General features: G+C 39.0%; 1 protein-coding gene across 2 annotated transcripts in view; it reads left to right on the top strand.

Annotated features, from left to right (window-relative positions):
- npr1a (natriuretic peptide receptor 1a) overlaps positions 1-21,868 on the top strand; it is a 118,976-nt gene that overhangs the window by 8,638 nt on the left and 88,470 nt on the right. For both annotated transcript variants that reach the window (XM_079879452.1, XM_079879451.1), the window contains exon 3: positions 14,233-14,420. In XM_079879452.1, the coding sequence (XP_079735578.1) occupies positions 14,233-14,420 (188 nt within the window). The remainder of the gene's footprint in view (positions 1-14,232; positions 14,421-21,868) is intronic.

Here is a 21,868-nt window from a genome sequence, read left to right as displayed (position 1 = left end):
AATTCAAACAGCATGGTTTTGTCCAAGAGCTGGATTACATCCTGAATTTGTGCTTTTCATGTCAGTGTTTACCCCCAGAGCGCTGTTTACTAAATCAAAGCTGTGATTTGTGTAGAAAAAGAGAATGAAAAAGAGAAACATACCAGTATATAGTATCCTGAGGGAAGTTGTGGTCTTATAACCTATAATGGTGGAAATTTTGCCATTGTAATTACGAACTAATGCTGGTCGCAAATGTATTTTTTCTCACATGCTGGTATCGGGAGAGTGAAATAAATGCTTATTTCCACATGGCAGCATGGCTGGTTTGGTGAAACGGATATGGTGAACAGTTGCTGAAAGTAGATGTGAGTAGTTGTTAAGGTGTACAAAGTGGCTGTTAGTGTATTGCTAGGTGATTGCTAGGAATTTCTATGCGGTTGCTAGGTGGTTTCTGTGTCATGAGAACTACCTTCAATTTCTTTATGATGTTGTGGTTGTGCAGATCCTTTTTTTTTCAGTTTCATTGTCAGGTGAAAATGTAGAAAAAATAATAAATACCTATTATAAGAAACCGATAATAATAATAATAATTACTATTATATTATTATTTGATTGCTATAATTATTTTTTATTATTGCTATAATTATTATAATTGGTATCTTAAAATAACTATAATTGTTATTGTACATATAAGAAACCAATAATGACGATAGTATTTAGAGGTAAGATTATAAAAACATTTTAGACAGTAAATAATTAAATAACATATTAAAATAGAGCAACACAATAATAAGGAAAACAATAAATAAATGTGAAATTAAAAGTTATTTTATTGTTGAAAGTTATAATAATAATTATTAATAATAATAATAATAATAATAACAACATTATTGTGTAGTTGGTGGTGGTGTGCAAATCTTTTTTCGGTTTTATTGTCAAGTGAAAATAAAGACTAATAATAATTATTATTATAAGAAACCAATAATAATGAATAATAATGATACATTTTTTATTATTGTTGTTGTTGTTTTTGCTGTTGTTGTTTTTATAATTTCCTATAATAAGTTATTATTATTATTAACAATAATTATTCTAGGAAATGAATTACAATTATGACTATTATTATTATTACATAGCACATTTCATATATAAAATGCAAAGTAGTTAATAGGTAAGAACTGTAAATAAAAGACTGAAAGTAAATAAGTAACCTACTAAAATATATTTACAAAAAAAAAAACTAAATTAAAAAAGAAACTTGAAAAATTTAGCTTGCTTTAGCAAACACTAGTAATAGTAGAAATTATGCTTCCTGTGTCTTTACTATGGAAATCTGCTTCCAGACTTGTTGGTGCACGTCTGTGTCTGGTGTGTCTATTTAGGAATTACCTCAGAGATGGGCTGCGTTCCACACGGCACTTCAGCTGGACTAACACTTTCACAATCTCCTTGGCCGCCATGATTGAATCCACTGAACAGGAACCAGGTTGTTTCCATAGAGACAGGGAGCATCTGTCCAAATGCACAAAGACAAGTGGGCGTGACAAGACCTGTCACCTGTCGACTGAATCGTATGTTTTCGTTTAACATGGAACAGAGCTGTCAGAAAAATAAGCCCTTAAACCAGACGCCCACACGTGGACCAAACTAATAGCCACAGATAGCCAGGTACCACCCATCCAGTCACAACAGAAATACTTTTACCTGCCTCAATGCTCACACATAAAAACACACATTCTTGACTATCACATGTGGTAACAAACCGCTGCAGCGTTATTGACACCTAACACCTAATAAAATGTCTTGGTTACGTATGTAACCCTCGTTCCCTGAGGAGGTAAAGGAGACGTTACGTCAGTGACTGATGAATGGGGGTTTCGCTTAGAAGCCTATCACCTTCGAGTTCTTACAAAATCAATAGCAGTGTCAATGGCAAACAATGTTTGCATAGCGCAACTCCGCCCCACCATGTGGGTAAAAAAGGAGCAGCGCGGCACTCTCACATAATGTTATGCTGAGGAGCCGAGACTGAACTCCCGGCTGTTCCAGCGGTACAGTGGTTGTGGCAGGGGGACGAAACGCAACCCACCTCTCTTCTTGGGTACAATGAAGTATGGGCTGTAGAAGCCGGACTTCATTTTGGCTGGAGGGATGGTTTCGATCGCACCCTTCGCCAGTAGGGTGGCGACCTCCGCACGCATGATAGGGGAATTGCCACCCACCATTGTATAGCAGAATCCCCGAAAGCGGGGAGAAGACCGTGCGAACTGAATCGCATAGTCGAGACTGATGGTTGACAGCCAGCGGGACAGATTGGGAAGCTCTAGCCAGGCTCCCAAAAACTGAACCAGCGGGGTCATGTGAAACACAGGCGTACCCACGATGGGGCAGCGAGGCGGAATGACCAGCCCAGGCGTGGGAGGCGGAGCGTTCCGGTGTGGGGGCACGGTCATGTGCCGCATCCTGACAGAGGAGGCCAGGGAAGGACGAGCGTTTCATGGCGACCTCCTCTGGCAGGGGTCTGGCGACAAGGGGGACGAGAATGATGAGGCGGAGTGTCGCACACTGCCATCCACAGCCTCTGGGCCTCAGAGATGGAAATGTCAGTTCTTTCTTTAAGGGAGAACAAAAGATTCTCCCTTAAAGAAGGCCCTGCAACCACCTCCTGAGAAGAACTGCAACCCTTCTCTGAGCTGCCCGTATCAGGAGCGCCACTTTGCCTGGCATTTGGCAGGCTGCGTGGCTGGTACGGGCTGGGAGCCTTCCTAGAAGAAGATGGCCGCCGGGGCAGAATATGTTTAATAGCCTCCATCCGCTCCTGGGCGGCCGAGAACTGTTGGGCAGAGTCCTCAACCACGCTGCCGGAGAGGCCAGCCTGGGATATTGGGGAGTTGAGGAACAGGGTTTGCTCAGCCTCCCGCATATCAGCCAGGTTAAGCCAGAGGTGTCTTTCCTGGACCACGCATGTGGACATCACCTGACCCAGGGATCGTGCGGTCTCCTTCGTCACCCGTAGAGCAAGGTTGTTGGCGGCATGCAGCTCTTCTATGAGCCCTGAATCAGCCCTGAGTCTTCATCTCCAGATGACTCAAGCCCACCTTGTGATGCGGCGATAGACATGACGTCATCTGCCGGGACGGCTGGCCAGCGACCTCATCCGGAAACCTCACGGGTTGCAATGTGGAAGAGGGGGGTGTGGCACGAGGAGAATTCGTTGGGTTGTTCCACACCGTCAGCCTCAGATCACCCTGGCCAAAAGTATCTCCTCTCGTGGAGAGAATATATTGGGGTGTGGCAGAGGGGACTCTATTTCTAAGGAGGTCATTGAGTCTCGATCGCAAAATTACGATGGTCATGTTCCCGCAATGAGAATCCACGAATGCTGCCTGAATGTGATTTACGCCCAAACACTCCAGGCAGCGCTCGTGCCCATCAGCAGAATTAATCTGTCCACCGCACCCAGAAATACACGGGTGAGACATCTTTAAAAAGTGTGCAGCTCTTTCAGAGAGGATAAAACTCAACAGCTGTGCTGAAGCACCCAGGGAGAAAACACACACTGTTGGCAGATCACTGCACAGACCAGCAGCAGGAATGAGATCTCGCTGGAGCATGCCGTCACACCAACACTGCTGAAGAGTCGCTCGTCTCGTATATAGAACTCGTAGACAGCAGTGGAGAGAAGTGAAGAAACACTTGGCTCCGAAGCAAAAACATAATGCGAGATTGCTGCGCTGCTCCTTTTATACCCATGCAGTGGGGCGGAGATGCACTATGCAAATTCTGCATACTCATGGCATTGTTTTGCCATTGGCTTGTTTTGTAAGAACTCGAAGGTGATAGGCTTCTAAGCGAAATCCCCATTCGTCAGTCACTGACGTAACTTGGAGTGACTGAACGATAGGGACCCATTGTTGCGTTTATCGCTAAGATCTTCTAAATAAAACGCTAGGGCTTTTCTAACGAGTCATGCAGAACTGCAGTTTCTATGTGCTGTATTTAGGGGGCGTTTACACAACACCATTTTCAACTAACAACAGAGAACTTTGTATGCATTTTGGCCGTTCATTTCTATGACAACAGCGCTTTGGGGGCCTGTAAATGCAAACTTTTGAAAACTGGTTTTAAAGTGCACAATTTTTAAAACGATACCTTTATTGTCTCCGTGTAAACTACAAAAACGCGAATTTGGAAAAACGGTGACGTCATGCGTATTACATGTTCATTATAGGCGCGTAGTGTTTCTTTACAAAGTGACATCGCCAACTACTGGCCTGGCAGCATAATACAGCGTTTTTAATCATTTTGGCAAATCCATGTGAACGTGGATCATTTGCTTACTATTTTGAATATCAGCTATGTTGATAACTTTCTTCATTTTACGTGGCTCATGTTATGAAAATATTTGTATTTTAAAATGCTCGGGTAGGATAACATAACATTATTTCAGCCTTCTGTCTGTGCTGTCTTAACTTAGCCTACTTGCTATCTTTCTTTACTTTCGTTTTAATTTTCGTGCATTGACTCGTTCGCTAAACTGAACATCCAATCAGTTTCCACTCTCACCGACAGCCCCGAAACTGATTCACCATGCTGAATCTGGCAAACTGCCACTGACGTGAGCCCGACGAGAGCCGACGTGTGGAACACACCGCAAAAACTAGCCCGACAAGATGCTCGCTGGCGCCCGACTCTTGTCTCTAATGTAAAGGGAAAAAAAACAGCCAGTCCAAACCAGCTGCAGCATGATAAGTGTGAACTGACATTTCCAGATCTCAGCCTCTGGACTCATAAAGAACGTGTGGCTTTCATTGGGAACTGTGCCAGCTGGAACACTGAGCTCTTGTCAGTCATTTAGACACAGCTGCTAATGATGGGTTGGGTTGGTTGGTGACATTCAGCTGGATGATCCAAGCATCATACGTTGAGGTGTTGATGCTGTTCTTCAGACACATGGTCTTGCATCACACATTCTGCTCTTGTATCTGATAATACATGTCTTGTATAGAGGGAGCTGGCAACATCTGCTCAGCCTAATGTTGCTCAAAACAGTAAACACAATGTCCAGCCTGCTCTTTTCCATATAATGAATATGGATGGTGACCGCAGTTGTAAATCCTTTCAACTTTATTCATTGAAACTCTTGCCTTTAAGCCTAGCTCTTTATTTTGGTTCATGCTTCTGCATATTGCACCTTGGCACATTTGCAATACACAAGAGAACCAGTGGAGTTTTGTGAAGTTTTTTTTTTTTTGGTGTATGCAAATGCAAAGGTTTCTTTTTGTGCATCTGTTTTAAGAGTCTGTTCTGTTCGGCCTCTATGTTAGAAAAGATGGCAGCATGGTATTCAGCTAAATGGTCATCCAGATGTATATCTGCAATGACCACTGAATAACTGGCTGAATTTCACCTCTGCAAACTCATGCTACAAATGGAAAGTTTAGACACACCAAAGCCTTCTAGTTTTGTAGAAAAACTTACAATTTAAATTGTGTCTACATGGATTTATTTATAAAACAAGACTGGATAAATTAAGAAAAAGCTGCAATATGTATCCATCATATGTACATGTTAACATCTTCAATACTTTTTCCCAGGATGCACCTCCAGTAGGTTTAGAGAATAAACAGAATGTGTAGAGCTGAAATCTAGGCAAAGGGTGATGACTTTGAAAAAGATAAAACAAGATAGTTTTGAATTAATTAAGACTTATTGGTCATTCCCAGACTTCCCTTTGTAATATTTCAGAGTTTGGTGAGTTTAATATTATACTAATATGTGACCCTGGATCACAAAACCAGTCACAAGTAGCACGGGTATATTTGTGGCAATAGCAAACAATACACTGTATGGGTCAAAATTATCGATCTTTCTTTTATGCCAAAAATCATTAGGATATTAAGTAAAGATCATGCTCCAAGAAGATATTTAGTACATTTCCAACCGTAATAAAACATTTATTTTTGTGAGTGAATGCAGCACAATCGCAAACATAAATGGAGAACTTTAAAGGTGATTTGAAGATCTGAGGTGAATTGTCCATTGTTGCTTTCAGTTCAGCTAAAGACACAAAATGATATTCAAACTCACATTAGATGCTTTTAACATTAAATAAAGCACATAAACAGTACCTGAGATTATCATGCTTTCTGTTGTTGTTCCAACTGCGACGTTGCAAAGATAGAAACATTTTCTAAAATAGAATCATCGCGTGTCGCGGCTGGTTAGGACAAAAACTCTGATTAACATGGAAAAGATACCTTTTATCACGTGTCGTGGTGTTGCGTCTGGTCAGGACACGGTGTAACGCTTCAAAAAGACATTGTAAATAGAAACCTTTGACGCTCTTCATAGAGCGTGCAGGAGTGTTTAAAAGGAGCAGTCTATCAGTTGGTACCAAACAGACTCAGTACTCAGTGCTACTGGTATACTGCAGAAAGATTGGTATTGTTACATTTTTAAAATTTAAGTATCAGCTTGGTAGCGTAGTACTGGTACTTTTGACAGCACTACTAAAGAATTAGTAGGTCTGTCCAAGCAAACATTTAGCCTATAATCTTTGTCATTCATGAAGTCTGATAAGGATATTCCTGACTCGCGTTTGAGGAGTAATCAGGCAAAGCCTGCAGTTTCAGTCATTTCCCATAAAAGAGGCCATCTGTTGCCTCCACGGACTCAGAAAGAGCTGATTATAATTGTGCCCAGTTGTTGAGACAAGTAGAGATTGTCACCGTGTTTCACAGAGCGGGTTTGTAAACACAAGATGACTGGCACATAAAAGCAGCCATTGGCATTTCCAGTCGATGCAAAACCCCCAAAGACCCATGGGAGGCTCACAGAAAGTAGAGGTGCCTTCTACAAACAGATAATCTAGAGTTCCAGTCAGATCTGATTGGAGGTGCAATTCATCAGAGCGACTCGCCCCTCATGCCACCTGAGGAACAGCCCTAAGTCAATGGCAAATTGCCGACTTTATGTCTGGAATGTTCTGATTACCGAAATGCTTCCGGAACAACAGATTTTCTGCATTATAAACGCCATTATGTCACTGTGCACCTTTTGCCAATTTTTTGCTCTTTAAAGATTAGGGATGGACTAATATTTTCTGGCCGATACGATAAGCCAATAACTATTTTCATATTATGGTTGATAAATAATTCATTCTTTTTTTTTTTTTTTTGTCTGCATAAATTATAAAATACTAAAAACTACAATCAGTCATTTTAAAATTAATTTAGGCATCACAACATTATAATGTAAAGTATAAAAAAGATATATTCATTTTGATATTTGCTAAAGGTTTCATTTAACAGTGTTTTTAAAGATTAACTTTAAGTGAGCATTAGATGCAAAAATACAGGGAAAAAATATGGATTAAAATTCAATATCGGCCAATACTGATAAATGTACAAAATCTCTAATGCGAGAACTAATGTAGTACCGATATATCATGCATCCCTAAAGAAATTACATTATAATAAATTTTTTTTTTAGACTAGAGTTAAAATTAAGATAACATTTTCTGCGAGACCATGTCTTTTAGCATGGCATCTTTTATGGAAAGTTTCAATTGAAGTCCATTTATGTCCATTAAAATCCATTATGAATGTGAGATAGGTTTCCCTTTTGAGGCCAAGTTATGTATGTAGCATGGGAGTCAAACATTGCTCAGCCACCCACCTAGCAGGTTTAATTAACTCAAAGTTTCTGTTATCCTTGAAAGCTTGAGGCTTTTCCGGTAAATGTCTTTGTGGATCATTCATTCTGACGGTCTGACACTGGACAGCTATTCATCACAGGGTGCAATGAAAGACATTCTCAGGGCATTAGAGCATCAACCACCTTGGAAGAGCGAGACAGCAGAGGACAGTGACAAAGGCAGAATGAAAATGCTCTCTTACAGTAATACCGACACTCTTTGGCTACACACTCACATTCATAACAGCCGGTTAAATATATCTCCTACATGCCTGGGCACGCTTGTCACACAGCATTCTCTTTAATCAGGATCTGTGACAGGACTTTATTAAGAATATGAAAACTGACATCTCAGCTGGTGAGGGATGAGAAGCATCAGTTTGGGCTAAGTTTTCATTTTTGTTTACTCTGAATTATGGTGAGTAGGGCATTAATATGTAAAATTACTTTTGAGGCAGTAAGACTGTGCATGACTTGGTCCAACCAAAATACTGTGTAATATAGCATACTATAGCATGTAAAAAAAATGATATTTTGGTTCGCCCCAAGATTCAAATATAGTCATTATTTACTCACCTAAGTGTTTTTCTAAAGTGTTTTTCTATATATTTTTTCTATATATATATTGAACTATTTTTTTTAAAATATTTTTCAGTTTAGTGTTCGTTAATATTTTATTTATTTTTTTGGTGTGTTTTTGTAATTTTTAAGTTTTTATTCATTTTTATTTCAGTTTTAGTTTATTTATTTTAGTACATGAAGTAAATAAATGTTAATAATAAATGTTGCCTTTCAACTAGCTGCAATAAAGTAGTTTATTTTATTTCGGTTAACATTTATTTTATTTGAAGTAACAAAAATGTTTTTTTATATATATATATAGTTTTAGATTTGGTTAATTAATTATAATAACCCTCATTGGAACAGAATTTGTATGCCTGAATGCTAGATTAAGTCAGTGCTTGGCAAAGCATGTGTATGGTGTTTTTTCATGGGTGGGTAGTGTTGGTACATTGGCGCTCAGACTGGTAAAGCCCCAATAAGGAACTATCAAAAATGACCCTGACAATACTCCCCAAACATTAATCTTTCAACACTGACTTGTATAAATACAAGTTTTGGTTAGCAGAGTTGGCATATAAAGCCTTGTTTATTGCCTGGGAACATAATTATTGTGGGGGAGGACAGTGCTTGATGTAAAAATATTGTGTTTGGTATTTATATCTTTGTCTTTGAGTTTTTTGTTCTTGGTTAAGTTTTTTGATGCAATATCTGACAGGGGCCATATACATGGCAGGTCTGTTTGATTTACAGACCTTGATTCAATTATTTCACCTTTGGTCTACTCAATCTGATTTTATCTGACTACAAGATAATTCATATGCAAAAAGCTATTCACATGAAGTGACTCAATCTGACGAGAAAACAGCGACTGCATGAAATGACAAAAAGAAGAAATGCGGAACAAAACAATGAGAGGTAATTTTTCAGTCAGTCAAGTCGTAAGCTATTCCCAGCCCTGTCTTCTTGCATTAGATATGACTAAGAAGGAAAAACAGACCTAAATCAAATAGTTCCCAGCAGATTTGGGAGGTCTGCTGTGCCAAAATAATTTAAGGGTACAAAGAGAACGTACTAGATCATTTTATGTAATGCTGGTGACCACAAACAAAAACCATCCCATGCTGGTCCCAATATGCAAAACATACCTTATGCTGATGACCAGCAATGATGGATTTTTCTGCTGGCTTCTTCAGTTTTCAGTGTCACATGATCCTTCTGATATCATTCTAATATGCTGATTTGGTGTTCAAGAAACATTTATTAGTATTATCTATGCTGAAAACAGTTGTGCTGCTTAATATTTTTGTGGAAAACACAATACATTGTGGTTCCTTGATGAATAGAAAGTTCAAAAGGCATCCTTACTGAATAAAAGTTTATGCTATTTTAAAGATTCCTAAGTTTTGGATGTCTCATACAATAGGTACTTTACATGCCTCCAAGGTCAAAAAACACTTAAGTTTTCTCAAAACATACATTGAAGCATCATCTCTTTTCTCACAGCATCTGAAACAGTTTGATCAAGAATCTGGTCTCTAAACGCCTCCTTTCCAAAAACATACCACTTACTACAGTACCACTTATTGTGCACCGCATGTCAGAAAAGAAACACCCATTACCTTATTTGAATTTCAGCTTTGGAGGCTTCATCAAAACTTGTAGGCTATACACAGTGATATGAACAGTAACGATGACCGTTTACAGTGTTAATTCAAGCCAGAATCCTCATACTTTGGAAGTGTATGCAAAGTGGATTTGCTTTCGCAGCATCTTCTTGACATGTTGACAACACAAACTAAACTCTTGCAGGCTTCAGCTACAACTGCAGTGTTTGAGGGCGGGTCAAAGGAGATGTCATTCGAGGGCAGCCAGTGAAGACCATAGGCTGGCATTATGCTAATTTTTTTATAAACCTGCAGGAAGGAGAGATTGACGACTCGTTTCGGGCATTTATTTTCCCAAACTTTGAATGCTAATGTATGGTTTGAATACCTAGAAGACCTACTACATTTGCAAATATATTTACAGAATGCTTGTACAGAGGACTAAATACTGTACTATCCCACAATGCAACATGTAACAAATAAACCATAAGTATTATCAACCACGATTTTTAATTCTTTCTTAACTCAGATTGGACTGCTGAAAAATGAATACAGCACAATCGAATTAAAATGCGATGATAATGCAATATGTGCCTTTTTAAAACTTTTATCATTGAATACTTTTCCACACTGTTTTTTGTTTAGAAAATACAGTGTAGTGTGCAGTAGACAATGATCTGTTTCAATTTCAATACTGATTGAGTCAACAATTAAACTGGATTTTCACCAGGACGTCGCCATTAGGGAATTACATCAGAATAGCATCCAGCTCTGAATGCATTTGACTGGGCTTTGATTCTGATTGCCTGTTGATTAGTGAAATGAGGTGTGGAGATTTCTCTTAATTAATTTGTCACCCAGTTATTATGATCAATGATCCCAGGATGACACAATGCGTTGAAGACTGAATATAGTATTTACCACTAACAAGCCAAATGGCCTGAAAATCCACACACACAAAAAATGGCTCTGTTCCAAACTCTAGTATGATGCCTTGCCTAAAGCTGCAAAGGAGTCAGACTGTCAGACTAAGGTGTATGATATTATCATGGTATCTGTATATTAAATAAATGCTATGAAGGATCCAGTATTAATTCAATGTGTATTTATGTCTTAAAAAATGCCTGCAATTTGTGCTCAGTGTGATGCAAGTAGGAAGGTTAATATTTTAATCCATTGCTCTCTATGGAAAATAGTCTGATCAATCACTTTTACTACAAGTTTTGCAACTAAACAGACACGAGCAAGTCATGTTGTTAGAAAAGAAACTATAACTATTCACTATAAAAGAAAAGAAAGAAAGTTAAACAAAAAGGTGAAGTGAAGGAGGCAGAAGCTATGAGGCAAAGTGCATAACTGAATTCTTTTCTAAGAAATGAGTGTATTAAATCTTGGAAAAGAGCTGCTGTTTCTGAGAGTTAGAAAGAGATGGTCACTGTTCATCCTCAATGCAAACTAGCTCATAGATTGCTAGAAAAGAGTCCACACTTCAACTATACTCATAGTGCATGAGTGGAGCTATAGAGCTATTGCGTATGTTCTTATGTTCTTCAGTTCCATTTGCATAGAGAAGACATGTCTGTTATTGGGCCAGTTATAGAGGATAATGACTTACTGGTGCTTCCCAGTGCATCATAAATGAAGAGCTGTGTGTTGTCCTGTTTGGTAATCTTTTCATCCGAAATAACGAGCCCTCACATCTGTCAGTGTTATTTAAGCCCCACCTGTTGTGAATCCATCACTGCAGCACTGATGCTGCACACCTGAGACACAAGTGCTTTTTTTTATTGTTGGGGTATGCGATTAGGTTTTATGACATCTTTGAGTTTGGACATAAATCGTTCTGGTTCACTCGAGTATCTAAGTTAATTTTCAAGCGGCCATAGCAACAGATACAGCACTTAATCTTCTGTCACCAGGAGTTCCTCCATAATCAATCATTTATGAAATTACTTCACAATAACAGAGGCTTTCAAAGGCTTCAACCATTGATAGAAAGTCACAATGAGAGCAGGAGAAAGAGATACTTTTACTATCTCTGCAGTATGTAGTAGCCTATGTGTACTGTGCTGATCATGTATTATATTTGCCAAAAAGTGTAACAAAGTATGCTGCTTGACATACATATTCCACACTTCAATGCAGTGAACTTCTGTGGGGCAAGCAGGGTGGGGCCGAGAGCTGTGGGAACAGAGTCCTTTTTCTGTGTGCCACACCTGTCTCGAGTCTCACGGAACGAGATCCGTGATGATAAAAGAAGGAGTGATGATGGTGCAAGATGAGAGAGGACCAGGACTGGACTATTTATTTTGTGTTTTATGTTTTATTATGTTTATATGCGGCAGTTCTCCATGAGGGGCTGCCGCTTTACTTTCATTTTGTGATTGTTTATTTTATGATTAAAGTTTTGTTGATCATACGCCGGTTCCCGCCTCCTTTCCCGAACCTTTAACATTGTTACATTCTGTTTCCAAATGCAAGTATTTGTCACTCATTGTTTAGTCGAACTGCCAAAATTTTGTCTGTCTGTCTGTCTGTCTAGATAGATAGATAGCCAGATAGATAGATATATAGCCTGTCTTTCTGCCTGTTTGTCTACAGTGGATAGATAGATAGACAGACAGACAGACACACATTTGCATAGATGCACATTTTCCAGTGCAGTAATATTCCATTCCGATCATGTCAGTCTTTGTCTCACGTGTTTTCAAAGGTACTATTGTAATTAACACCTCACCTTACTTCCTCATTAAGCCCACCATTAGGAGTGAGTCTGTGGGTAATTGCCGTGACGATCTTACCTCTCTTTGGCATTTAGGAGTGTGATTCATATGCACATATTCTGCACTTCAACAACTGAGACAGACTCAAATGTTACCTGCTATCCCGTACCTCTTGCACTGCGTTACAGGGTATATACCTTAAAATATTCTGTGGAAAGGTGAATAAAAGCAGGGAAAATTTTGTTAAATTGGATGTTAAAATACTTAACTCAAAATAAGAGGCAGAGACAACTGTACGGCTATTTGGAACTCTCAAAACACTTCGATTTTCTGAGCATCTCGAAAAAATCTGGTTCAATTAATGATGTGAGTTTGGGGCGGAAGTCTCTTATTTACTTACAGAGACTTTTTAAAATGCAACTGCAGAGTACCTGTCAAAAAAATATCAAACATTGACACATTAAGCCTTGGAACATGTAGTTCTTGGTAAAATTATTGTGACAGATGTTCATTGCACAACATGATTTACCCTAGTGCATGTTCTTGAATCAACATCTTTTGTTGGTCCTGAAACTATTTTCATGCAATCATAGCCCTAACCTTATCACTGAAGTAGGGGGAAATGATAGGCTGATATGAATGTTGTTAAATCCCCCAAGATTAATGCAGCCTGCAAATCCTCCTGGGATGCTCCTACTTGGCAGTTGAGAAGTTGCAATTATGAAGTGATGTAGTGATTTTGGTTGAGAAAAAAAAATAACAAGTTGGGCAATTTCATGTATTTCTCTTGTTTTTCACTTACTGACAAAGAACAAGCTTTTTTAGTGCTTGTGCAACATAATGAAGAGCAAATTATGTAGGGGGGAAAATTATGTATTTTCAAAATCTCACTTGGTACAAAAAAATGACATTCCCAACCAAGCATAAATGATGTGTAAATGTTTGTGTTTTGTGTCCTTTTAGGCAAACTGATGACGCTGCATCTTATACTATTTACCATACTATATAACTACAAAATTTATAACAACATAATTAATTAGTTGTCATTTACACTGTAAAAATGAATACGCTATATCTAATCAATACAATTGTGGCAACAGATTACAAGCAATATTATTAATTAAATTTAGCTAATTAGAATTGAGTAATAATTAATCAAATTAATTCCTTAAGAGTTAACCATTTAAAATGAGTAAAATTTACAAAAAAAAATTGTAAACTTTTTTTTATTGCCAACATTGAAGACACCTGATGTTAACAAGCAGAATCACTGAAGGAGAAAACCATAATTTTAAGTCAACATTATGGTGATCAGTGTTTGTTTTAGTTGGGCTCTTGACCCTTAAATCATTTACTTTAAATTTTGTTTGGCTGCTGTACCTGAGTTATAACAGCCAGATGAACAACGAGAAAAGGTGATCTGTTGGTGTTGGTTGTGTTTTAACATAATCATTATTTCACAATCATTTACTCTGAATTTACTCATCATATATACTTTATATACAAAAGTTTCATGAATAATGCCCTAGGTGTGTAATTTATGCTTTATCTCCATATTGAATCATTCTCTCAGGTGCTTTTGCATTTGCAGTACAAACCAAAGCTCATTTGCCACACAAGCGCATTCCATTCAACTGAGTTTTTCTATCTTGTGTTTGCAGTGGTTTATGTCTGCTGCAAGTGGGATATATTTCGCAAGCTGATGGTGGAGTTCTGGAGACGGGGTCATCCTCAGGAGGACTATGCTTTCTTCTTCATTGATCTGTTTGGACACAGTCTGCAAAGCCACCCTGCTAAACCATGGGCACATGGAGATGCTGATGACAATGCAGCCAGGGAGGCATTTAAAGTGAGTTTGATGTAAATGTGCTGATGTGAATAGTACTAATACACAGACAGGGCCCAGAGGGGGCCCGGATAAATTTCAGATGTGGTTAACCTGTGACAGGCCCCATGACAAATAAAAGTGAAAAAAACATAATTTTTTTTTATTATATTTTATTTTATTATTATTTTTTAAGATATATATTTTACATGCATTTTCATCTAATTGAAATAGAAAATGTCAAACCATGAAAATGCGACACTCCCCACAGATTTCAAAAGGGAAATGCATAGGCATATTCACTGTGAACACATAATTGTGCAGGTCTTTGTTGATGTGTGATTAGGAGCCAGCTGCAGCTGTGTTTCCTGTTTTCAGATAGGATCAGACAGAGAGACACGCGCAGAGAAATATGATTGGATTTTTGAAATATGCAGAAATATGACAGCTCTGGAGGTGCTAGTGAAGGCTGTCGCATGGCTTCATGTCTTCATGTGGCTCACTGCCAACATGACACCCCCTACTGTGCCTGAAAAGGAATTTTCTAAATGTTTATTTAGGCTGGAATGAAATGTTGCATATTTTTCGGAATCCTTTTTTTTTTTTTTTTACATTTGGAGTAGTTTGAGTTAATGTCACTGATAGGATCTAGTGGAAATGTGTGCATGGTTCTATAAAAAGCTCATTTTAAAATGCAGAGTTGATTACATAAAATTTGATATCTATGAAAATGAAGGTTTAATTGGATCTCACTGGGGTTTCGCTTGATTCAGAGCCAATTTATTCAGTTCTACCAGAAAGACTCGGGAGATAGAATGATGTAACAAAGCATTAACCCTCTGGGGTCTGAGGTGTTTTCTGGGCCCTGGAGGTGTTCTGACATGCACTGACATTTGTGTTTATTTCTGTTACTTGTGACATTTTCATGGCTAAAGTCTGATTACACTGTATGTAGCACAAACTCTGCTACAATAATATGTCAGCAGCATGTATGTAAAAGTTTGTAGTTTTGAGATAATGACATTTATGTGGGGTTTGTGAAAAAACAAAAACAAAAATTTTCACTGAAATAAGGTCATGAAACCCATACTGCTTATTTCTTCACAAGACTTTTGAAAATTGTATCACGTAGCGTAGAATATTTGCTCCAAAACTTTGTGAAAATCATCCTGCCTACTCATTCAGATAAAACAATATATTGCTTATATAATATATAATTTGTAAGACATGTTTTGTGTAAGAAAGCTGTATGCGAGGAGGCATGAATCATCTTGAATATTGATGTGTTTCACACCTGATAAAGACAAAGACCCTCCCATAATGGCCCTATCAGGTGCTATCAGGCCCTATCATTATGAGGAACCTTGCACAAAGAATGAGGAGAGATTTAAAAAAGAATGGCTTTTTGATTGTTTGGATTTATTTTAAACACAACATAATCCAAAGATACAGAACAAATGAGAAAAAAAGCACATTATTGAACACACTGATCTAAAGACAGAGACTTGAACAGTCACACACCTTTGTGCCATTCCTGAAACATAGTACATACCTGTCATTTCCAAGGTGTTTGATTTTTCACTTTACCATGTTCATGTACAGAGACTCATGTGAATGTTAAAGTCAGCAGGACTCATCAGTGGGGCATCTGGTCCCTGTAAAAAAACAAAACAAAAAAAAAACTGTGAACATGCTGATATCAAGAGAATTTTAGATTTTTCTGGTTAAATTGCGATTTAAAATGTACAAAATACACACACACACACACACACTCACACACACACATATATATATATATATATATATATATATATATATATTTGTATTTTGTACATTTTAAATCGTATATAAATTTGCACATTATTTTAAGCAGCACTGCACGTAGCACGTGTTTCTTAAATACAAAGTGACATTTAAAAGAACTTGTGAAGAAATGCCAGAGTTTTTTTATTTATTTTTATTAAAACTAACATAATAAAGTATTAATTTTGAGCAATGATGGAGCTATAATAGACTCTTCTTATGAGCATATAAAACAAAACAGCTCCTTGGAAAAAATGAAATGTAGCCTAATATTGTAGTAGTTATAAACAAAGGTCTATTTTTAGTTCAGATTAACATTTGAGGGCAGCAATTTTATTCATAATGTCAAAATAAAACCAACGTAATGTTACTTGAAAGCATTATAGCCTACTATTCCTGCCAAACTTCCATGGTTGCAGTTAGTGTTACTACAGTAAATCCATGGTAAATGTTGCAGATCTGTGGACAACACTGGATAGTTAATTCATGGCACAATGTTTCTTCCTGGTTTCTATGCACTGTTTGATCCGTTAATAACGGAGAAATGTGAATGTTTCTCGCTAGATCTCACAGCAATGTTATTACTTAAGTAGCGAATTCAAATTATTTCTTTACTGGATCTCTTAGCGCTGTGTAGTAACAGTGTCGCTTAATCAAGATCGGCTCGCGCTGCTTTGGTCCAAACTGATAAACAACGGTCCGTCAACCACACAATAACGAGTAGCTCAGTTTTGTTCCGCTTACATTACGTTTGCCATTTGATGTCGGACAATGTTGTGGTCACGCCAGCATCTCTTACATTATGAGCGCGCTTGCCATGCGCGACCCGCCTACATTTGAAATAACGAAATTTTGGTCGGCAGGAAAAATGGTCCAACAAACCGTTCGGTTTGAAAATGCGTACCGAACACCGAACCGAATTCGGCTAGGTATACATCCACGCTAAAATATCAAGGTGAAAGTCATCATAGCTTGCGTAGTATAGACCCAGCTCCCAACCCAACTTTTAGAATAGATTAACGGCGATATTTTTTTTATCGCCCGATAAGAGTCTCACGTTAACGCAGCACGTTAACGCCGATAACAGCCCACCACTAATATATATATATATATATATATATATATATATATATATATATACCCGGCGCAGTAATATCATCACTCCTGAAAAATCCTCTCCCCCTCTCCCTCTCACTTCTGTCATTAGAACCAACGTGACTTTTTACTGAGCCGAGTCGAAGTGCTCCCAAGTGCTATTCCGCCATACATTATAGTTATCCTTTTTACCTGCTTAGAAAAGCGCCACGTTTTATTTTGAGTCACCATACTTGGTCGTGTAACTACTCGTGTAACTGTATTTAAATAGGGAAAACATGGAGGTGTTTGGTCGCTTCTAGCTTCATCTCTTCAACTGGGCTAAGCTAAGTGCTATCAAAGTGTCGCCGTGCGCCAGAGCGATTGAGTGCACGCACTGAGACGAGAGAGGTATGTATCAACTCGTCTTAGTTAAGGGAATAACATAGTTTAATATGAAAAAACGGTGGAGTGTTCCTTTAACAACTACCTTACTATCTATTAATATGCTGTAATTAGGAGTTTATTGAGGCGAAAAACGTAGTTAATAGTTAGTTAATAGTGAGAATTGGACCCTAATCTAAAGTGTGACCGACATGAATGATACTTCAATTCATGCAGCTTGAAAAAGAGAAGTGCGTTTTTACTTTTATGTGCAATCAGACTAAAGAGTTTTATCTGGTGGGCGATAATATGTGCGAAAAATACTGAAAAATTGATCTGCTCCAAAACTGGCTTTAAACTGAATAGGAATGTGTTGTGTTTGACAGAACTCAATGGTTTTTTTTTCACTCTAAGGAACTGCATTATAATGAGTTCTCACACAGACTCAGCGAGGGTCTATTTACATTCGTTGGCATTAACTAACAGCTGTGGTGAGCTGACATTTACTTATCCGCAGAAAGGAATCATTCTATTATGCTCATGATACAGCTAACAGTTGGTACAAAAATGATTTCATCAACTGTTTACATCGGAGGTGATTGTCCTGTTTGGACATTTATGTAATAAAAGCTAAATACTGCAGTGCAAAGAAAACCTTGCTCATCAAGCAGTTGGTCAAAGCCATGACAAAGTGTTAAATCGTAATTTTGTAATCTCTACAGACTGACGCTATAGTCTGTTGAGACTGGCACTAGCTTTAAAGTCAAAAGTGAAATCTAGTTAAAGTGAAATCATAATCGAAAATTCTTATTTTTATGGAGTATTGCATTGTTTATTATAAATGATTTATCCATTATCTAATTTGAGAAGCCATTTCACTAATATACGACAATGCAGAAGATTTTCACAACTTCCATTTCCCACTGACTTACAACCTTTTTGTCTTATGTACCATTACATTAATAGTTTCATTAATAAAGGGGTCATGAGAAATCAAATTTGCCTTGATCTTTTGACATATAAGAGGTCTTTGTATCATTAAAACATCCTGCAAGTTTCATAGCTTAAAATGTCCTCATTATAAACAAAGTATTTATTTAATTAAGCTCCAAAAACGGCTCATTTGGAAGTTGTGAGATCTGTGACGTCACATGGTCACACGTAATTTGCCTACACTGGATGTGAGTGTTGCGTCGCTTCAAAAGCAAATAGAACCTATTATAATCACTGACAATGTCTGCACTGGATTCAGTATACAGATGCGTGTTCAGTTTCTTACATACTCCACACATTTGAGTCTGCAAGAGGACAAATGGTAGAGTAAATGGATACATAGAGGAACATTTGCTTTCACACATCCTGTTTAAATGGATCATTTGCTCATTTCTGCAGAGACCTCAGGGCCCAGTTGCATAAACCGCTAAGACTAGTCTTTTGAGTCAGTTACATAAAAACATAGATTGGTCTAATTTGATAACGAAAAGTAAGACTGACTTCCCCTTGACTAACTGCTAGTGGGTCATACTTGATCTTAAGAGACTGTCTTAACAATCGGCTATGTTTTTGCAACTGACCCCAGAAGGATACCAACATCAGGAACAAGTAGATGGTTTATTTAATGGCTTCATGGATGGATCGAGTCGGAGGAATATATGTTACCTCAAGGAACATATTAAAATAACAAATGAATCCATGTCATGAACCCTTTAAAAGTACCCCTTCACTGACAACATGTGAAATGTGTGCCCTTTTATATATATTTACACACTGAGCCCAGATTCTAAGAATATTTGTGTATGTTTTAATGATAGATACATATATCAATAAGTATGAAATATCACCCATGAGTGAAACACATAATTTTTTACAGTTGTTTATGAGAAGACCATCTGAGGACTTCTGCTACATGTCAGTTGCAAAACACCTATTAAATATGTAAGATTAAGTCCACATGGGGACATTTGTTATATAATTTATTGCAGTCCAGAGTCCAGTGTTGGAATTTTCCAGGTGTTTTGATATGATTCGAGAAATATTAAAACAACTAATATAAAAACTATTTTATAAGAACTATAAAGCCTCCTCAGTCTGCTTCCCGCCGAGGGCACCCTCCTGCTCGGCCCACGCAGCAGCCTTCACCTGGGCCGAAGCAAGGAGGAGGACGCAGGAAGGTGCCACAACCCGTCTCCGCCCCTAACCCTTTACAGGCTTCCATTCAAGATGTTGACAGCCAAACGCATTTTCAAAATGCGTTCTTCTGTTGGATTGGTTTGCAGTGATCAACCTGAAGGACACGTATTTTCATGTCTCCATTGTTCCTCGACACAGACCGGTACTCCCATTCGGCTTAGCCCTGTCTCCTTGCATCTTCACGAAGGTCGCTGAGGCAGCCCTTGTGCCTCTCAGGCAACACGGGGTTCGCATCCTGAACTATCTCGACGAATGGCGGATTTTAGCACACTCTCGAGACCAGGTTTGCGAACACAGGGACCTGGTGCTCCGGCACCTCGACCGTCTGGGCCTTCGGCTCAACTGGGAAAAGAGCAAACTCTCCCCCGTGCAGAGGATCTCTTTTCTCGGTATGGAAATCAACTCGTCACCATGTACGCGCAGCTTATGAGCGCACATGCAGTCACATTGAGGGCAAGAGTGCGGTCCCACTGAAGTTATTTCAGAGGCTCCTGGGGCATGTGGCATCCGCAGCGGCAGTCATGCCACTCAAGACTGCTTCATATGAGACCGCTTCAGCACTGGCTTCACGATCGAGTCCCGAGATGGGCATGGCAACAGGGTACGTTCCGGGTGCTAGTCACTCAGGCCTGCCGTCAAACCTTCACTCCGTGGTCGAACCTTTGACCGAGTTTCCATGCATGTTGTTGTGTCAACAGATGCCTCCACCACAGGTTAGGGTGCCATGTGCAATGGGCATGCTACCGTGGGCTCCTAGACAGGACCCCAGCGCCTATGGCATGTCAATTGCCTCGAGTTGCTGGCCATACGATTAGCTCTGCACCATTTTCGGATGTTGCTGGAGGGCAAGCACGTACTGTTCCGTTCAGACAACATGGCAACATCTGCACTCCCGCCGTATGTCGCAAATCGCACGCCATCTCCTCTTATGGAGTTAGAAGCATCATACTTTACAAGATCAGGGAGGACGAGGAGCAGGTCCTTTTGGTTGCGCCTCATTGGCTCACTCGGACTTTGTTCTCCGAACTGGTGCTCCTCACGATAGCCCCTCCCTGACCAATCCCTCTGATGAAGGACCTCCTCTCTCAGAGACGGTGCACCCTTTGGCGGAAGGTTTGAGTACCCTACCACCTCAGGTGGTGGCTACCATCACTTCAGCTAGAGCCTTGTCCACGTGATACGCCTACGCTCTTAAGTGGAACCTCTTCGTCACCTGGTGTTCTTCTCGCCGAGAAGATCCCAGAAAATGCCCGATCAGGTCTGTGCTCTCCTTCCTCCAAGAAGGGTTGGAACGAAGGCTGTCTCCTTCCACCCTGAAGGTTTATGTGGCTGCAATCTCTGCGCACCACAACCGGTAGGACAGCATGACCTGGTCATCAGGTTCCTTAGAGGGGCCAGGAGGTTAAATCCTCCCCGCCCCCCTCATATGCCCTCTTGGGACCTTGCAGTGGTTCTATCTGCACTTCAGAGAGCTCCCTTCGAGCCATTGCACTCAGTTGAGCTTAACCCTCTGGGGACCAAGCTGTTTTTGGGGTCCTTGAGATGTTCTGACATGCCTTGATATTTGTGCTTTTTTCAGTTATTTATAAACATGTTAATGGCAAAGGTGTAAATTCACTCTATATAGCACAAACAGGGCTACCATAATATGCGAGCAACGTGCATGTAGATGTTTGTATTTTTAAGAGAATAATGTTTATGCGTGGTTATTGGAAAAAAATAAAATGAAAGTTGCTGATTTAAGAACACAAAACACATAATAAATATGTGTCCACAAGACTTTTGACTAATTGATGTTGTCCCTTTGAGTTCTAGCTTCAAAATTATATGAAAATCATCCTGCCTGATTGTTCACATGAAACACTACATTGATTTAAACATTGTAAAACAGTTTTTTTGTCAGAAGAGGTTTATGCGTGGGAGTGGTAATGGGTCATCAATATTAATGAGATTCAGACCAGAGGTGTGACATAGACGATCCCCCAAGTGTTAATGGGCCATCAGTGAGGCAGCCTGAACAA

This window comes from Squalius cephalus (assembly GCF_949319135.1).
Source record: "Squalius cephalus genome assembly, chromosome: 8".
Lineage (NCBI taxonomy): Eukaryota > Metazoa > Chordata > Actinopteri > Cypriniformes > Leuciscidae > Squalius > Squalius cephalus.
Note: the sequence above shows the minus strand (reverse complement) of the source record. Positions and strands in the feature narration are given on the sequence as shown.